Here is a 16,810-nt window from a genome sequence, read left to right as displayed (position 1 = left end):
AACTGTTTCATAATTTAAAAACCCAACACAAACCATGTACAGAAAGAATTTACATAAAAATAGTAAGCATGATTTATCAGCATATGTAGCAGGCACCATACTCAATGATAAATGAAGAATGTCTGTCTTAACCTTCTGTTCCACATAGCATTAGAGGTAAGCCATAACAATTAGGTAATGAAAACATCATTCAATGTAAAAACAGATATAATTTTTTTTGAGGAGAACTTGTGTAAAACCATAAAATTTTCTTGAGAACATTAGAACCAGAAAAAATATTAAGTAAAGTGATAGGATACAAAACATTAAACATAAGATATGTTGTTTTAAACCTATTTGAAACCAATTAGGTGACACATATGCATATGTACTCATGCATGTGCATGCACGATGTCACATAATACATACTACAAAAAATTTAGTAAAGGGAACTGGCAATCTCCCAGAGAGTACAAATATCTGGGAAAAGTACAAATGCCTGAGATTGAAAGGACCTGCCCTGCTCTTCTGCCATTGGAAGATACAATTACCAGCTACTGAGCAGATGTCAACCTGCACCAGACACTGAACTAGCTGATACTTCCATCTCAAACTTTGCAGCCTATAAGCTCTGAGAAATTGCTGTTTTTATTTATACATTACCTAATCTGAAGTATCTCTATAATAGCTGAATACACTGTAAAATTATTTTTAACACTATGCTTTATAATTGCTTTTGTGTTCTTCATTTACCCTGATTATAAAAGTGTGAGAGACAAGAGAGCCCTTTGAAACTTTTATCTATTTAGAAAAAAAAAAATGATGAGGTCATTCTTAGCTCCATGATCCCAATATAAAAAAGCCAACTAAACAAGAAAGAATATTATTCTGAAATTACGATAATGTGCTTAGAGGAAATAAAAATGCTCTTTTTGAACTAAGTTAAGCCCTGTAGCTTATTAGTTTGACTTGCTCATATTACAGCTACAGCAGGTAAAAACAGAATTAACAACTTTCCTAGAGTCATTAATAATAGCTGCCACAGAGGAAAAAAAATGTGCTGAGAAAGAATCAAGAAAGTATATGTGTAGTTGAGCGTGGTGGTACACACCTTTAATCCCAGCACTCTGGAGGATTTTTGAATTTGAGGCCAGCCTGGTCTACAAAGTGAGTTCCAGGACAGCCAGGGCTACACAGAGAAACCCTGTCTCAAATATATATATATATATATGTGTGTGTAAAAATGAAAACGCCCCTGACATGGAGGAGCAGATAGATTTGTGTTATCAAGTGAGGCAGGGAACTGTAGGGGAAAACTCCTATTTTAACACACCTTCAAGCATCCCTTCTTCTATTTTCCATTACAGCTCTAAGATGCATGATGAACATGTCAAGAGTCTCTTCTGTCTGCCATTTCAACCTTTGGACATATGCTCCATATCCATGAAATACGTAATCTCTGAAATATGCTGGTCATCTTCCTGCTTAAGCTATGGTGTTACATGTGCATTCTAAGTAACATACTCATCACGTACACAATTTTCTTAATGAATTTATGTACCACCCAAATAAAATGACTACATTTCTTTAAAAAATTAAGAGCTCTCTAACCATAATAATAAAAGTTCTTTCAACATTCAAGCAAGTATAAAAACATAAGCAGGGTGTCACAAACATGTGGCAAAAGAAATCTTAAAAATTCAGATGATTCTGTAGGTTTTCTTGTGGTATTTTAAAAGCTCTCCTTTCTCCCTGTCTTCCACAAGATTCTCCAAGCTCCCCTTCCTGTTTGACTGCATTTGTTTCCAACAGCTGCTGGGTGAGCCTCTCAGAGGACTGTTATTCTAGGTTCCTCTTTGCAAGTATAGAATAACATTAAAGTGTCAGGGGTTGGCTCTTTCTCACAGCTGGGGTCTCAGGTTGGGCCAGTCCTTGGTTGGCCATTCTCTCAATTTTTACTCCATCTTTATCCCTGCACATCTTGTAGGCAGGACACATTGTGGGTTAAATGTTTTATGGGTGGGTTAGTGTCCCAATACTTCCATTGGAAGTCTTGCCTGGTTATGTAGAATGTAGTTGTTTCAGGTTCTATATCCCCTATTGCAAGGAGTTTTAGCTCAGGTCACTCAAAGGTTTCTGGGAGTTTTCCTTGTCCTAGGTTTCTAGTTCATCCCAGAGATACCTCCCTCAATCCCAGTTCTCTCTCCTCTGTCTATCCTTTCCACAATTGATCCCTTCTGTTTCCATCCATACCCCCTAGTACACAAAGTTCCCTTCCTATATGCACCCCCATTCCTATTTCATTTTGCCTTCTCAATTAAGCTGGGGCACATAGGAGCTCACCAAGTCTGAACCACAAACCAAACAGCTTGCATGAGAGAGACATAGGCTCCCTAAATGTATGTAAAAGATGTCCAGCTTGGTCTTCATGTGTGACCCTTAACAACTAGAGCTGGGGCTGTCTCTGACTTTGTTGTGTGTCTTTGCATCCCTTTCACTTAACTAGGCTGCCTTTGCCTAGTCTCAGTAGGAAAAGATGTGCCTAGTCCTACTGCAAATTGACATGCCAAAGCAGGTTGATATCTGCAGGAGTTCTTCCCTTCTTTGAAGGGAATGGGAATAGAAAATGGGATGAGTGAGCTGAGAGGGAGGGATTTGGAGGAAGACAGTGAGGAGAAGCTTCAATTAGGATGTAAAGTCAATAAACAAATTAATAAAAAGTAAATTTAGCAAAAGAAAACACCCAGGAGAATAAGGATCAGTCTGATGACCTCTCAGAGACATCTCTATAAACTTCAGTGACAACAAAGGAGGGAGCTTTCTTTGGCTTCTTTGGTTTTCTTGCATCCTGAGACAAAGCTGATGGCTGGATCAGAGTGGCAATGCTAACATGCATCAACCTCCAGAATCACTGTTCTCTCTCTCAGATATGGACTGGAGTTGGATACAAGCAGAAGTGTGGCCACCACTGAATAAGGCTACTCCATAAAGAATAGGAGATGCCTATTTTCAGATTTTTCACAGAAGCAATTCAATGATGTATTTAAGGTACATTTCCACATTTTCAGAGGTGATTTTGAATTATAACAGAGTACTTTAAATATGGATGCTGTTTATCATGCTATTTAAGCCATGTGTGCTTAGGGCAAACATCAGTGTTTGGAGTTTTATACACTCGCTGCTCAGAGTCCACATCATTATTGTGGATACAAAAGTTATGAGTAAATCAGTAAATCAGTAAACGAGTAATAAATTAAGATGATATACTCAGAGCTCAGAGGCCAGCACATGAAAACTAATAACTGCTCACTTGTCTACTCAGAATTTTTCCTTCCTACTTTTCTTTTCCTCTCACTCATTCTTTCCTTTCTTTCTTTCACTTGAGCATCTGCTTCTTTAAGTCTAATGAAATTAAACACATTTTCAACTTGTCATCTTGAAGATGACACATAACAGAGAAATGGCACAAGTGCTAGTTTTCTATGGTCTTTCCAACAGAGGTGTATTTGTTCTTTGTAAAAACATTTTCAGTGGGTAACAATACACTTTTACTGTTTTGATATCATAGATTAGGAAGTAGTGTATTTTGAAGCTGTGTAGAAAGTGACACAGAAGCTTGATTGGTTGGGGGATTATCTATATTACATAGCTATTAATAAATAATATAAAATGTACTCCCATAAATGGACCCTAGGTATGACACAGAGGACAGTAAATCAGGAACAGCAACTTAAGGCAAAGTGAAATCTGCTCTTTTTAGTATGTCCACATAACTTTCTCTAGGTGGTAGAGACTGCCTCTGAACTGTTAAGAAAATCCAGTTAGTTAAAGATATGAACTGCTTCAGGACTCACAGTTATGAATTGGTCTCTCTTAAAATAAACAGAATCACCCAGACACTAAAAGAAAAATTTCAGAAATCCACTAGCAAGATAGGAAAAGGGGATCTAAAAAGTTGTTTTCTCTGTGCCAGAAACAGTAAAAGAAGCAAAGCCCAGGCATTTTCGGAAAGTGAGAGCGAGAAATGGATTATGAAGAGTAGTGGGGTTTTCCTCCCTTCACATTTTTTTGGTTATTTCATTGCTCATTTATTAATTCAACAAATATATTATCCCACTACTTTGTACCAATTTCTGTTCTATCATATGAAACATGACCAAAATTAAATGTGCACTTTCATAAAATTATGATCAAGTGGAAGGCAACATTATAATAAAAGCAAGATAGATATAGTCAGAAGGCAAACACTATAAATACACTATAGTTAATTCACAAAGGAATAGAGCAATACCAGGGTTCTGATTTGTGGTCTTTCTGATTTAATGAAAACTGGAAAGGACTGAGTGTAAATGAAGGAGATACCCAGGTGACAAGCTAAGGGAACTGCTTCTTAGAAAAGCAATTGTAAGCTTACTGGTCCTGTAGATGATCAAGATGTGTGAAGCCCATGTGCAGCCAGAATGACTGCAGACAAGGCAGAGAACTCAAAACAGAGCTTGAGGATCTGAGTGGAAGTTGGTTGCACACATTAAGATGAGGAACCATAAAGCATTTTGATAGAGAAGATACAGTTTCTATCTGTCTTCTGCTAATACATTTCACTGTCGCTTTGGTGTGGAAAAAATACTGCAGAGTTAGAGAGGACAACAGCAGAATGGCTGACTAGGAGACAAATGGAATATTTCAGGATTAAGTTGGAAGTAATTTGTATTAGGACAATTACTACTGAGTAGGTTAAGGATCAATGAAGATGTTGGGAATAGACAAAGGAAGAATTGACAGTCAAGTCAAGACTTGGTCCTGAGCAATAGAAGGATTTAGGAATACACTACTGAGATAGAGAAGTAAAGGAAGATAGAAGTTCAGAAATACATTAACTGAACAGAAAACTACAATTTAATTTTAACCCTTGCAAAATACCTATCCATAAATGTATATTACACACAGAGAAATGCTTAGGAACATGCACGGACACATAACTATGCATTTCTCCCTTCACATTTTTATTGGGTAAAATGCTGTTCCATTCTGACACGCATGGGCATCATGCCTGGCTGTCTTCTTACTAACTTTCTTTGTCCATTCTGCTTCGGTTCTGAATGACAACCGGTAAACTGAGTAGAGAACATCTTCATATATTGTAAATGATTACTACCTCCTGATCTAGTGACTTTATAGGGTTTTTCTCAGAACACTGTTTCCTTGGATATATAGCATGTAAGTAGCTGGAGTTCATATTATACATGCTAGTGAGGAACTGATTTTAAGAAATCATGAAAATGACTTGTAAAATAAATGAATTGTCTCATGACAGATTTAAAAACATGTGAAGTAATTTCTACTTCCTTTAGATATCCATTATTGAAACATACAATTTTCTTTTCACAGCAAACATATTATTATTATTCACACATTGATTTGTATGCATAAAAATACATACACATGAATATGTATAGACACACATATATGCATACATAAAATATTTTATAGAAAAGAGACAGGTGCCTTTTGAGTTGTGACTGCCTACAGAAAATGAATCAGAAAGCTAGAATATTTACACAAAAGGTTTGTGAAAATACATTCAGTGGGCAACAGACTTGAGTTTTCTTATGAATTAATTACATCTAGGGTTGTAAAGGAATGCTACACTGAGTAACATTTTGATATTTTTGAATTTGACAGTATAATGGAGATGAGCTGGTAAGATGTCATGGCCATGTTTTACAGAGAATTATTATAAAATTCAAAGCATGTAACTTTGCAAATAATAGTCAGAATAGTCTAATTTATATTTGAGGAGAGTTTCACTTTCTCAGTTATGTGTTGTCATTCGTAGCTGATTGGTGGTCATCTGATTCTTCATAATTGACTCTGTTGCCTTTTTCAGGATGTCTAATTTGCACAAGGACAAAGGAAGAAGATGCTTTAAGCTTTACAAAAAGAAAGAGACTATACAGAACATCCTTTTCCTACAGCTTTTACAAAGGAAACAAAATCTCTCTTTACTCTGTTGATTGTGTAGAAGCATCATGCATGTAGGAGCTTGGATTTCGAAAGTCCCAGGTTGAGTGAGTTTTGTTTGTCAAATAATATAATAATATAATATAATATCTTTGACAATAACTTTTGCAAAAATAAAATACAGAAACCCTTGTAAAATACTCCTAACTGACTAGAATTTCAAGTCTGGAGCAATCGCTTTTTAATTCTATTTGTAATATTTCACTTAGCCATTATAAAAAAAAACAGAATAGCTTTTTTTTTTTACAAAGTTTGTACTTATACTATAAAATTATTCAGTGAAATTTTCACACTTTCAACATATGCATCATATAGAGTGCTACATATTTTCCCACAGAAGTTTTTGTTTTATGAAAAGCAGACTAAGTCATTGGATATTCCAATAAATTCACAGTTTTACATACGTTTGAGTTGCATTGATGATTTCGAAGCATTATATAGAGTCTTTCACCCCTTTTTGCTGGTAGATAAGGCAGTGCTCTTGTCAGTCAATGTAGACTTAACTTCTGGTCTTCATTTACATCCTGAATAGTTTAAAATGCATTTCAAGCCGTCTCTTCAGGAAGTCCATAAAGACTGATAGAAGCTGATCATTCAAATATAATCGATTCCTCTCTTGTCACCCAAGTAGATGCTTTTATCTCCAATATTCTAGATGTGGCTTTTTATATTACCCACTACTTTATCTCAGCTAAATGTTACATATTATAAAATTATACACTTAAAAAGTTACAGTATTCTGTTTTACTGGCAAAATAAACAAAGACCATCTTCTACATGATAATTAAATGAATTTGAACAGGTATTCTTTTCTCATAATTGCAGATTTACATGAACAGATTTTACTTTAACATTTCCTTGAAAACAATGCAAAATCAAAGCTTTGTCACTGAGTTCATTCTCCTTGGACTTTCACAGAACCCAAATGTTGAGAACATACTGTGTGTTGTATTTTTGTTTATTTACCTTGCAACTATTGGGGGCAACATTATGATTGTGGTGACTATCATCTACAGCCCTGCACTGCTGAGCTCTCCCATGTACTTCTTCTTGATATTCCTGTCCTTACTGGATGCTTGCACTTCTTCCACTGTCACCCCTAAGATGATGGTAGACCTCTTCTATGAAAGGAAGACCATCTCCTTTGAATGTTGCATGACACAACTGTTTGCTATTCACTTTTTCACTGGAATAGAGGTGATTATTTTGTCAGCCATGGCCTATGACCGTTATGTGGCCATTTGCAAGCCCCTTCACTACTCCTCCATTATGACCAGGAGACTCTGTGGCATTTTGGTGATGGTATCTTGGACAGGAGGATTCTTACATTCTCTCATACAAATTATCTTCACTTTGCAGCTGCCCTTCTGTGGACCCAATGTCATTGATCATTATCTGTGTGACTTGTTCCCATTACTGAAGCTTGCCTGCACTGACACACACATATTTGTCATATTGGTGTTTTCTAACAGTGGGTCTATCAGCATCATAATCTTCTCTATTTTGCTTGTCTCCTATGGTGTCATCTTGTTTTCTCTGAGAGCTCACAGCTCTGAAGGGCGGCGTAAAGCTCTCTCCACATGTGGATCCCACATTACAGTTGTGCTTTTGTTCTTTGTCCCATGCTTTTTAATATATGCACGACCTCCTTCTGCTTTCTCTTCTGAAAAAAATGCCTTTGTATTTGCCACCATCATAACACCACTTCTGAATCCTATGGTTTACACTTTCAGGAATAAGGAAATGAAGAATGCCATTAGAAAAATGTGGAAGAAACTAATAGTGGTTTCTCATGACTTTTAACATATTATGCTTACAATGCTGGGAAGGTAGACCAGTGGGTAAGAACATTTGTTATGCAAATATAAGCTATCATTTCTGATTCACAACACCCATTAAGAAGTCATTCATTATAGCACAGTTTTAATAAAATACTGGGGAAGTAATGTATTATATAGCCAAGGTCTCTTCCCAAAACCAGTTAGGTCAAGGTTCATATGATCCAGCCAGAATGCAGACCTTCTGATACAGGGCAATCTGCTTGGGATGTAAACATACCCTTGATACACACCTTTAATCCCTAACAGTAATGGTAATCTTAGTTTATAGAAGGGAGCATCCATGTTTGAAAGTGACAACTAATTGAGGGATAGACAAAGTGATGAATCAGAGAAAGATTTAACAGAATGAATCAGAGATAGGATACCCATCTCCCAGAAAAACAGCACAGGAAAGAGAATTATAATTTGTTTTAAAATGAATATATGAACAATGTGTAAGAATCTTATCAAAACAAATCTGTAACAAAACACTAAATATGCTATGATACCTCCCCACTAAATTTATGTGTCTATCTTTTTCATAACAGATGCGTCTTCTTAATGTCCTTCTTTACCATATGGTTTCTACATATTTAGCTCATATGTCCCTATAAATTAGCTTAAGATATAATTATCTGATATTAGTATACTAATTGCTGTAGATGGAATTTAGATGCATTTTGTGGAATACAATGATTGAAATAAAACTATGAAATAAAATACTGAAAACATTATCCAAAACATATTCATTTTGTTTCATTATACAACACAAACATTATTTTATATTTTCTTGACTTCAGTTGTATAGGTCTAGATTCTAGTAATACTATTATATGAGAAAAGAAGTTATAGTTTTTAGCTGTGAAATAAAAACTAGATGCTATTTAACCTTTTTTTATTCTTACAAGGTTAAAAATTGAAACTAGTAAGTTTTTCTTATACTTTACTGATATACATGCAAACTCACAGAGACTGTGACACACCCACATACTAAAATAAGACCCTGTACTGAAAATGGAAAATTGCCACAAAGTCCTGATGCCTGCTGGGAAGAAAGGCCATTTTCTGCAATGGAGTGTCACTGTTATATAACTCATACCCCAAGACAGGACCTATGCCTATAAGTAGTATGTAAATAGAAAATGGAAATCAAGCGTTTGGTGGATTGTTTGTTTTGTTTTGGTATTTTCTTTTATAATGTTTTTGCAATTTTTGATATTATATCATTTCTTCATTCTCTTTCTACATCCAAGCACCCCAATGTTCTTTCAAAATTATGCTGGGCATGATGGCGCACGCCTTTAATCCCAGCACTTGGGAGGCAGAGACAGGCAGATTTCTGAGTTTGAGGCCAGCCTGATCTACAGAGTGAGTTCCAGGACAGCCAGGGCTACACAGAGAAACCCTGTCTCGAAAAAAAAAAAACAAAACACCAAAAACAAAAAAAAAAAAAAAAAAACAAATCAAAATTATGGGCTCTTTTTTTCATTGATTATTGTTTTACACACACACACACACACACACACACACACATGTATTCTTAAATATAACATGCTTAGTTTGTTTAATGCTGCTTAAATATATGTTTATAAGGGTCAATATTTGGTATTAGATAACCAGTTGGTCAAATATTTCCTGGGGAAGATAATTTCTTATATTCTCAATATTCCATAATTGTCCAATTCTTTGTGTAGTGTTGAGGGCCCATAGTCTTTCCCCCACCCACTTTTGCATATCTATTGTTGTGTCCTTATTTAGCGCATGTCTTAGTGGTCATGCTGGTGTGATTTTATGGGTATGTATTTTGACATTATTACAACTCATAGTCTCATAGCAAACTCCCTGTTCCTCTATCTCTTACAATTTTTTTTGTCCCCTCTTGTTCCATGAACTATAAGTCTAGGAAATTGCTTTATAAATTTATCTATTGGACTGGGCTCCACAACTGTTCATTTTGATTGTGTTTAGTTTTCTATAATTATCTCCATATGTTGTAAAAAGAGGAGCTCCTTGAGAGGAGTCAGGGATAATTTTATTTGTGAGTACATTCACAGAGTATAGTTAGAGATTATGCCAGTTTACATAAAGCTGCATTGTAGGTTATCTTTCTAGAACAATGACCTAAGTAGCTATGGTAATTTGGGTAGGTTTCTCATACCAGGCATGATTATCTCTCTCTCTTTTATTTATTTATTTTTTTATTATATTTTCTATTATTACGTATTTTCCTCAATTACTTTTAGAATGCTATCCCAAAAGTCCCCCATACCCTCCCCCCCACTTCCCTACACACCCATTCCCATATTTTGGCCCTGGCATTCCCCTGTACTGGGGCATATAAAGTTTGCATGTCCAATGGGCCTCTCTTTCCAGTGATGGCCGACTAGGCCATCTTTTGGAGCTGAGACAAAAGGATGGACCATCTAGAGACTGCCATATCCAGAGATCCATCCCATAATTAGCCTCCAAACGATGACACCATTCCATACACTAAGAGTTTGTTGAAAAGACCCTGATATAGCTGTCTCTTGTGAGACTAGGCCGGGACCTAGCAAACACATAAGTAGATGCTCACAGTCAGCTATTGGATGGAGCACAGGACCCCCAATGGAGGAGCTTGAGAAAGTATCCAAGGAGCTAAAGAGATCTGCAACCCTGTAGGTGCAACAACATTATGAACTAACCAGTACCCCGGAGCTCTTGACTCTAGCTGCATATGTATCAAAAGATGTGCAAAACACATGAAACTGAAGAAGAACGAAGACCAAAGTGTGGACACTTTGCCCCTTCTTAGAATTGGAAACAATCACGCATGATTATCTCTTATTGAGCAGGTCTTCAGTCTGGTTAGAGATTTTCAATTTACTGCAAATGTGTGCACAGCACTACTATGCCCTTACTCTTATATTGCCATGCTAGTAACTTGTTCATAAGTTTTATAGCTATGAATGTTTAGTTTTTTAGACTTTTGGTTGCATCCCTCTTTTGTATGCTTGCTCGCTGCCTTCTGGTACCAATTAACTTAGTCCTAAGTGAAGAGGCATACAGGTAAGTTCCCTTCAGCAGTCTCTGGGCCATGCATCTGAATGAAGTTCAAGGTGTTTTTAGCAATGGAGATGTAACTTTACACCGACTGGGGTAACCAAGGACAACATCAATATACTGGATGGTTGGAAGTTTCTTGGATAACTCTGACCAACATCCCAAAATAGTACTTCCCATGCCTGATGTTGGGGATTTGTTTGGTGTTCTTTGGCTCTAGAAAAAGACATTGTTAGCTCAAGTTTGAAAATTTTCTTTTTAAACTACATATATTTATATACAGATGTATGTATATTAGATTTTTAGATAAATAGTATGATGTCTTGTGATTTTTTTCAGACATCATTATTGTTATTTAACTCTCTCCATCTTCATTCTGTACTTATCCCCTTGTTAGATCCTTATATTTGATTCTTTATTCATTCCCCCATCAATTCATTTGTATCCTGCTATTCCTCTTGCTATTTTTCCATTACCACAACACAAATGTTTTTTTTGTTTTGTTTTGTTTTTTGTTTTTTGTTTTTTTTTTTCCTCCCCTCTTTCTGAAGGTATTCCAGGATATTTTTTCACATTTGAAGATTTGAAGCTAGAATTTTCCAATTATGTTTGTCTTTGTGGGACTTGGCTACTTAATTCACTTTGTTAGTTCTGCCTAATTACCTGCATATTCCATGACAATGTTTTGCTCTATAGTTGAATGTATGTACTATACAGTATATATGTACCACATTTTCATTATCTGTTTGGTCTCAGGTTATTTTTTATTTCCTAGTTATTGTTATTTTAATTTACTAGTTATTGTGAATAGAACAGTAATAAACATGACTGAGCAGGAATCTGGAATCTGTAGAGTGTTGAGACATTGTGACATGTAACAAGATGTGGTTCAGCTGGATCCTAGAATAGAATTATTTTTAGTCTTTTGAAAATTCTCCAGACAATTTCTTACTGGTAGAACGACTTTGCAATCTTACCAATGAGATTTTATTTTGTTTTATTTTTGAGACAGGATTTTTCTTTGTGTATTACTGGCTTTCCTGGTACCTACTTTGTATACCAGGCTGGTCTTGGATTCACAGAGTTCTGGGATTGAAGGGGTGTACACCACTGTTCAGCCAACTATGATATTTTTGTCTTAACCCCAGCATTTGTTTTAAGTTGTCTTGTTGATTTTGGCATTTTGACTGAAGTAAGATGAAATTAAAATATATTGTTTCACTTTGAACTTTCCAAATTACTAGAAATAATGAAACATTTCAATATAAATATGCAGAGGATTTATTGAAAGGCTTACTATAGGAAAGGTAACTAGGTTTACAAGAAAGTGGACTATATTATAATGACAGTGCTATGAATGAAATTTTGACAAAGTTAAATGTAACTGCCCATACAATATTTAGATATAAGAAAGTAATCTCCTTGTGAACATGTATTATAGTAAATGTATATCAATATAAAGCAATGTTTGTAGTAGAGATTTATTTCCTCAAAGTTGCATTGTAAAAATGATTTAAAAATACTTAATTCTCAAGACTAAATTATATTAGACCAGTTACTCCTTTTTTCTTTGTAAATATTCCATGAGATTTTCCTACTATACATATATATGTGTGTGTGTGTGTGTGTGTGTGTGTACATATATATATATGTATACATATATGTATGTATACATATATGTATATATGTATATGTATATATATATATATGTATGTATATATTTTTCCCACATTCTCATTTTTTTCTCTTCTTCATCTGTGTAGTTTTCACATATAGATGATTGGTCTCTCATGCTTTTATTCTCATCATGTAATAGTACCTTTATCAAGATCCCTCATTGACATCAGGATAAAGGAAATGATTCTTTAAAATAAACTTTTGCAGAATCATGTAAAACCAGAGCTTTGTCACTGAGTTTCTACTGTGAGGCTTATTTTAAAGAATCCAGAAGCTGTGAAAATATCATTTTTTATACTTTTAAAGGTCTACCTTGTAAGTATTAGAAGCATCACATACACATACACACACATATTGAAAGAGAAAGTGTGTGTGGGGGGGGGGAGGGGGGAGTCAGTATTGTACTGCTGGGCTTTTCCATGTAATTCTTATCCCTCCAGGATGGACATACTTCTTTTTCTTATCACACAAAGATTCGTACAGAGTTCTTGTAGGAGAGGAAGATCATCTCCTTTGAATAATGCACAGCATAATTATTTGCTGCACACTCCTTCACTGTGTTAAAGGTACGTGTCTCAACAGTCATAGCACAGGACCTCTAAGTGGCCATTTGAAATTCCTAGCACTACTGTTCTATCAGGATCCAAAGGTTCTTTGGCTCCCTGGTAGGGGTCTTGGGCAGGAATCTTCTTGTATTCTATCACATAGATTAATTTGATTCCAGTCTCTTTGGACTCAGTATCTGTGATCATTACATGTGTGACTTGTTACCATTACTGAATATATCCTGCACTGAAATACATTATTTTGGCATTGTGACTAATGCCACCAGCAGGTTTATCTGCATCTTAATCTTCTTGTTGCTTGTTTCCTATCATGTTATCTTGTTCGGAAGGCAGATAGAAGTTCTCTCCACTTGTGATCCCCACAATAATGCTGTAGTTTTGTTTTTATTTTTGTTTGTTCTGTACTAATTTATGTTATATTATATTTATAGCCCCATTATGTTTGAGATAATATGTTTATTTATGATGCTCACTCCTATGGTTTACAATTTTAGCAATAAAGACATGAAGAATGCCATCATGAGAATATGGAAGACATTGGTAATGGTTCTGATAAATATTAAAATGCTATAGAGAGCTGATGAGATGTCTCACTAGGTAAGAGAACATGCTGTACCAGTATGTAGGATTTAATTTGGATTCCTTGAATCCAAGTCGAAGACTGACATGACAGCATATCTTTAATGTAGGACTGTACTCAGGAGACCACTGATTATCTAATTTGTCAGAACCAAAACAAGCTCAAGGTTCATACAGACACCCTATCTCAAGAACATATTGTCCATGTGAACATATTTAATGTGAACAGATGAATACAGTAAATGCCCTTGTGTGGACTTTGCTGACTTGTGCTTGTGCATATAGACCAATTATCAAACACACACACACACACACACACACACACACACACACACACACACACACAATGAGTGGACTTATTGTCAAGAATAAAGAGTCAATATCTATTTATATAACCACTGTATGCTTTGCCCATTATTTAGAAGCAGTGTACATTATTTTACATGCAAAAAATCCTTATATTGGAAGTTATTAGAATCAAATTGCAAACACAAACATAAATTCTTATAGACACTTGATTTTTGCTAATAAGTCAGAAACACAAAATAGAAAGAAGACAGCATCTTCAGAAAATTGTGCTGGTCAAACTATATTGCTGCATATAGACAAATGCAAATAGATTTATGCTATCACTCTGCACAAAAATAATCAAGTTGAAATGTATAGAGAATATCTTATGTCTGCATGAATATGGTACTATCAATAATAAATCTGATGGTCTATGGCTTAGGCAGGAACTGGGAGATGAGACATCTGATAGGTAGAAAGAATTCTGAGGTAGGGTCAGGCACAGGAGATTCTCCTGGGGAAGATGTGATGAGATGAACACATGATACCTAAACATAGGTAACCAGCCATGTGACAGAACGTAAGTTAAAGTAACTGGGTTATCTTGTTATGATCTAGTCAGAGAAGATCCTAGCTATATGGCCAAAAAACTGTAAATATATTTTGAATCTGAGTCTTATTTCTGAGAGCATGGGACTAGGAGAAGGAACCAGGACCAATCTTCTACAAAATTGGACTCCATATTGGGCACCATATGTAAAAAAAATTATCTTTATTACAAATGTAAAGCAGTGAATTAACCTGGTAACTATTTACCTTATGCTAACCTCCAATAGCAACATATAAAAAACAAGATTTATTTAAAACTGCACCTCAATATCTGAGCAATTAAATGATCTACCTTAACCTCCTATGCTAATCTGGCTACCTCCCAACTCCATCCTATGATATTTGCATATTATTGTTGATGTGGTTCTTTGGGCTTGAGGTATGTTTTCAGGATCTCTGTTTAAACCACTTTCTAGTTTTTCCAATTCCTCCATCCTCATAGCTAATTTGAAACTTCCTCCCTCCCTCTGTCCCTCTTCCCAAGTCTCTTACCTCTGATTGACAGACATTCTACCATATCTTTATTTGGCCTCACGACTGGGTGATCAGCATTTATTGACAAGGCAGAGAATAAACGATAAGAATTGTTTATACAAATTTGAGATAGGATATTCTTGGTATAAGCATACAATGCCATGTACAGATTGAAATAAGATATAAGGTCAGAAAAATCAGCATTTCTATATTACAAGGGTAGATTTTCTACAGTTTACAGAAACATTATGCCAACATAAATGGGTCAAATATCTTAACATAAAAGCAGATACACTGATCCTGACAGAAGAAAAAGTTTGAGTAACCTTGAACTCATTGGCACAGGAAATGATTTTCTGAACAGAACACCATTAACACAGGCACTAAGAGCATGAATTATTGAACAGAACATCAGGGAACTGAAGGAATTCTGCATGGCAAAAGCATCGTCTTTAGGACAAAGCTGAAGCCTACAGAATAGGAAAGTTTTTTTTTTTGCAAATATAAATTCAATAGACAGATAATATCCAAAATCTACTAAGAACTCAAAAAGTAGATATTAAGAAAACAACCTAATTTTAAAAATGGATAGAAATCTAAACAGAGAATTCTCAATAGAAGGAACTCAAAGGAATGTGAAAACCTTAAAGAATCTGTAGATTGCTTTTGGCAGGATAGCCATGTTGACTATATTAATCCTGCCAATCTATGAGCATGGGAGATCTTTCCATCTTCTGAAATCTTTGTTTTCTTTCTTCAACGACTTGAAGTTCTTATCATACAGATCTTTCACTTCCTTAGTTAGAGTCACACCAAAGTATTTTATATTATTTGTGACTATTGTAAAGGGTGTTGTTTCCCTAATTTCTTTCTCAGTCTGTTTATCCTTAGTGTAGAGAAAGGCCACTGATTTGTTTGAGTTAATTTTATATCCAGCTACTACACTGAAGCTGTTTATCAGGTTTAGGAGTTTTCTAGTGGAATTTTCATGGTCACTTATATATACTATCATAACATCTGCAAATAGTGATATTTTGACTTCTTCCTTTCCAATTTGTATCCCTTTGATATCCTTTTGTTCTCTAATTGCTTTGGCTAGGACTTCAAGTACTATATTGAATAGATAGGGAGAAAGTGGGCAGCTTTATCTAGTCCCTGATCTTAGTGGGATTGCTTGAAGTTTCTCTCCATTTAGTTTGATGTTGGCTACTGGTTTGCTGTATATTGCTTTTATTATGTTTAGGTATGGGCCTTGAATTCCTGGTCTTTCCAAGACTTTTATCATAAATGGGTATTGGATTTTGTCAAATGCTTTCTCTGCATCTAATGAAATGATCATGTGGTTTTTGTCTTTGAGTTTGTTTATATAGTGGATTACATTGATGGGTTTCCTTATATTGAACTATCCTTACTTCACTGATATGAAGCCTACTTGATCATGATGGATGATCGTTTTGATGTGTTCTTGGATTCAGTTTGCAAGGATTTTATTGAGTATTTTTGCATCTTCCAACTCAATTTTTCACAGAGTTAGAAAGAGCAATTTTGCAAATTTATCTGGAATAACAAAAAACCTAGGATATCTAAAACTATTCTCAACAATAAAAGATCCTCTGGGGGAATCACCATCCCTAACCTCAAGCTGTACTACAGAGCAATTGTGATAAAAACTGCATGGTACTGGTACAATGCCAGACAGGTAGATGAATGGAATAGAATTGAAGACCCAGAAATGAACCCACACACCTATGGTCA

The 16,810-nt window shown here is 35.3% G+C and overlaps 1 protein-coding gene and 1 pseudogene across 1 annotated transcript; both read left to right on the top strand.

Annotated features, from left to right (window-relative positions):
- The first annotated feature begins 6,831 nt into the window (after positions 1 to 6,831).
- Positions 6,832 to 7,803, top strand: Olfr1228 (olfactory receptor 1228). Its single transcript, NM_146971.1, has one exon. The coding sequence runs from the start codon at positions 6,832 to 6,834 to the stop codon at positions 7,801 to 7,803; it is 972 nt and encodes a 323-aa protein (NP_667182.1).
- Olfr1227-ps1 (olfactory receptor 1227, pseudogene 1) lies at positions 12,959 to 13,678 on the top strand (annotated as a pseudogene).

This window comes from Mus musculus, chromosome 2 (assembly GCF_000001635.26).
Source record: "Mus musculus strain C57BL/6J chromosome 2, GRCm38.p6 C57BL/6J".
Classification (NCBI taxonomy): Eukaryota; Metazoa; Chordata; class Mammalia; order Rodentia; family Muridae; genus Mus; species Mus musculus.
Note: the sequence above shows the minus strand (reverse complement) of the source record. Positions and strands in the feature narration are given on the sequence as shown.

Coding starts and splice junctions, on each gene's coding strand:
- Olfr1228 (NM_146971.1), top strand. CDS start 6,832: ATGAACAGATTTTACTTTAACATTTCCTTGAAAACAATGCAAAATCAA.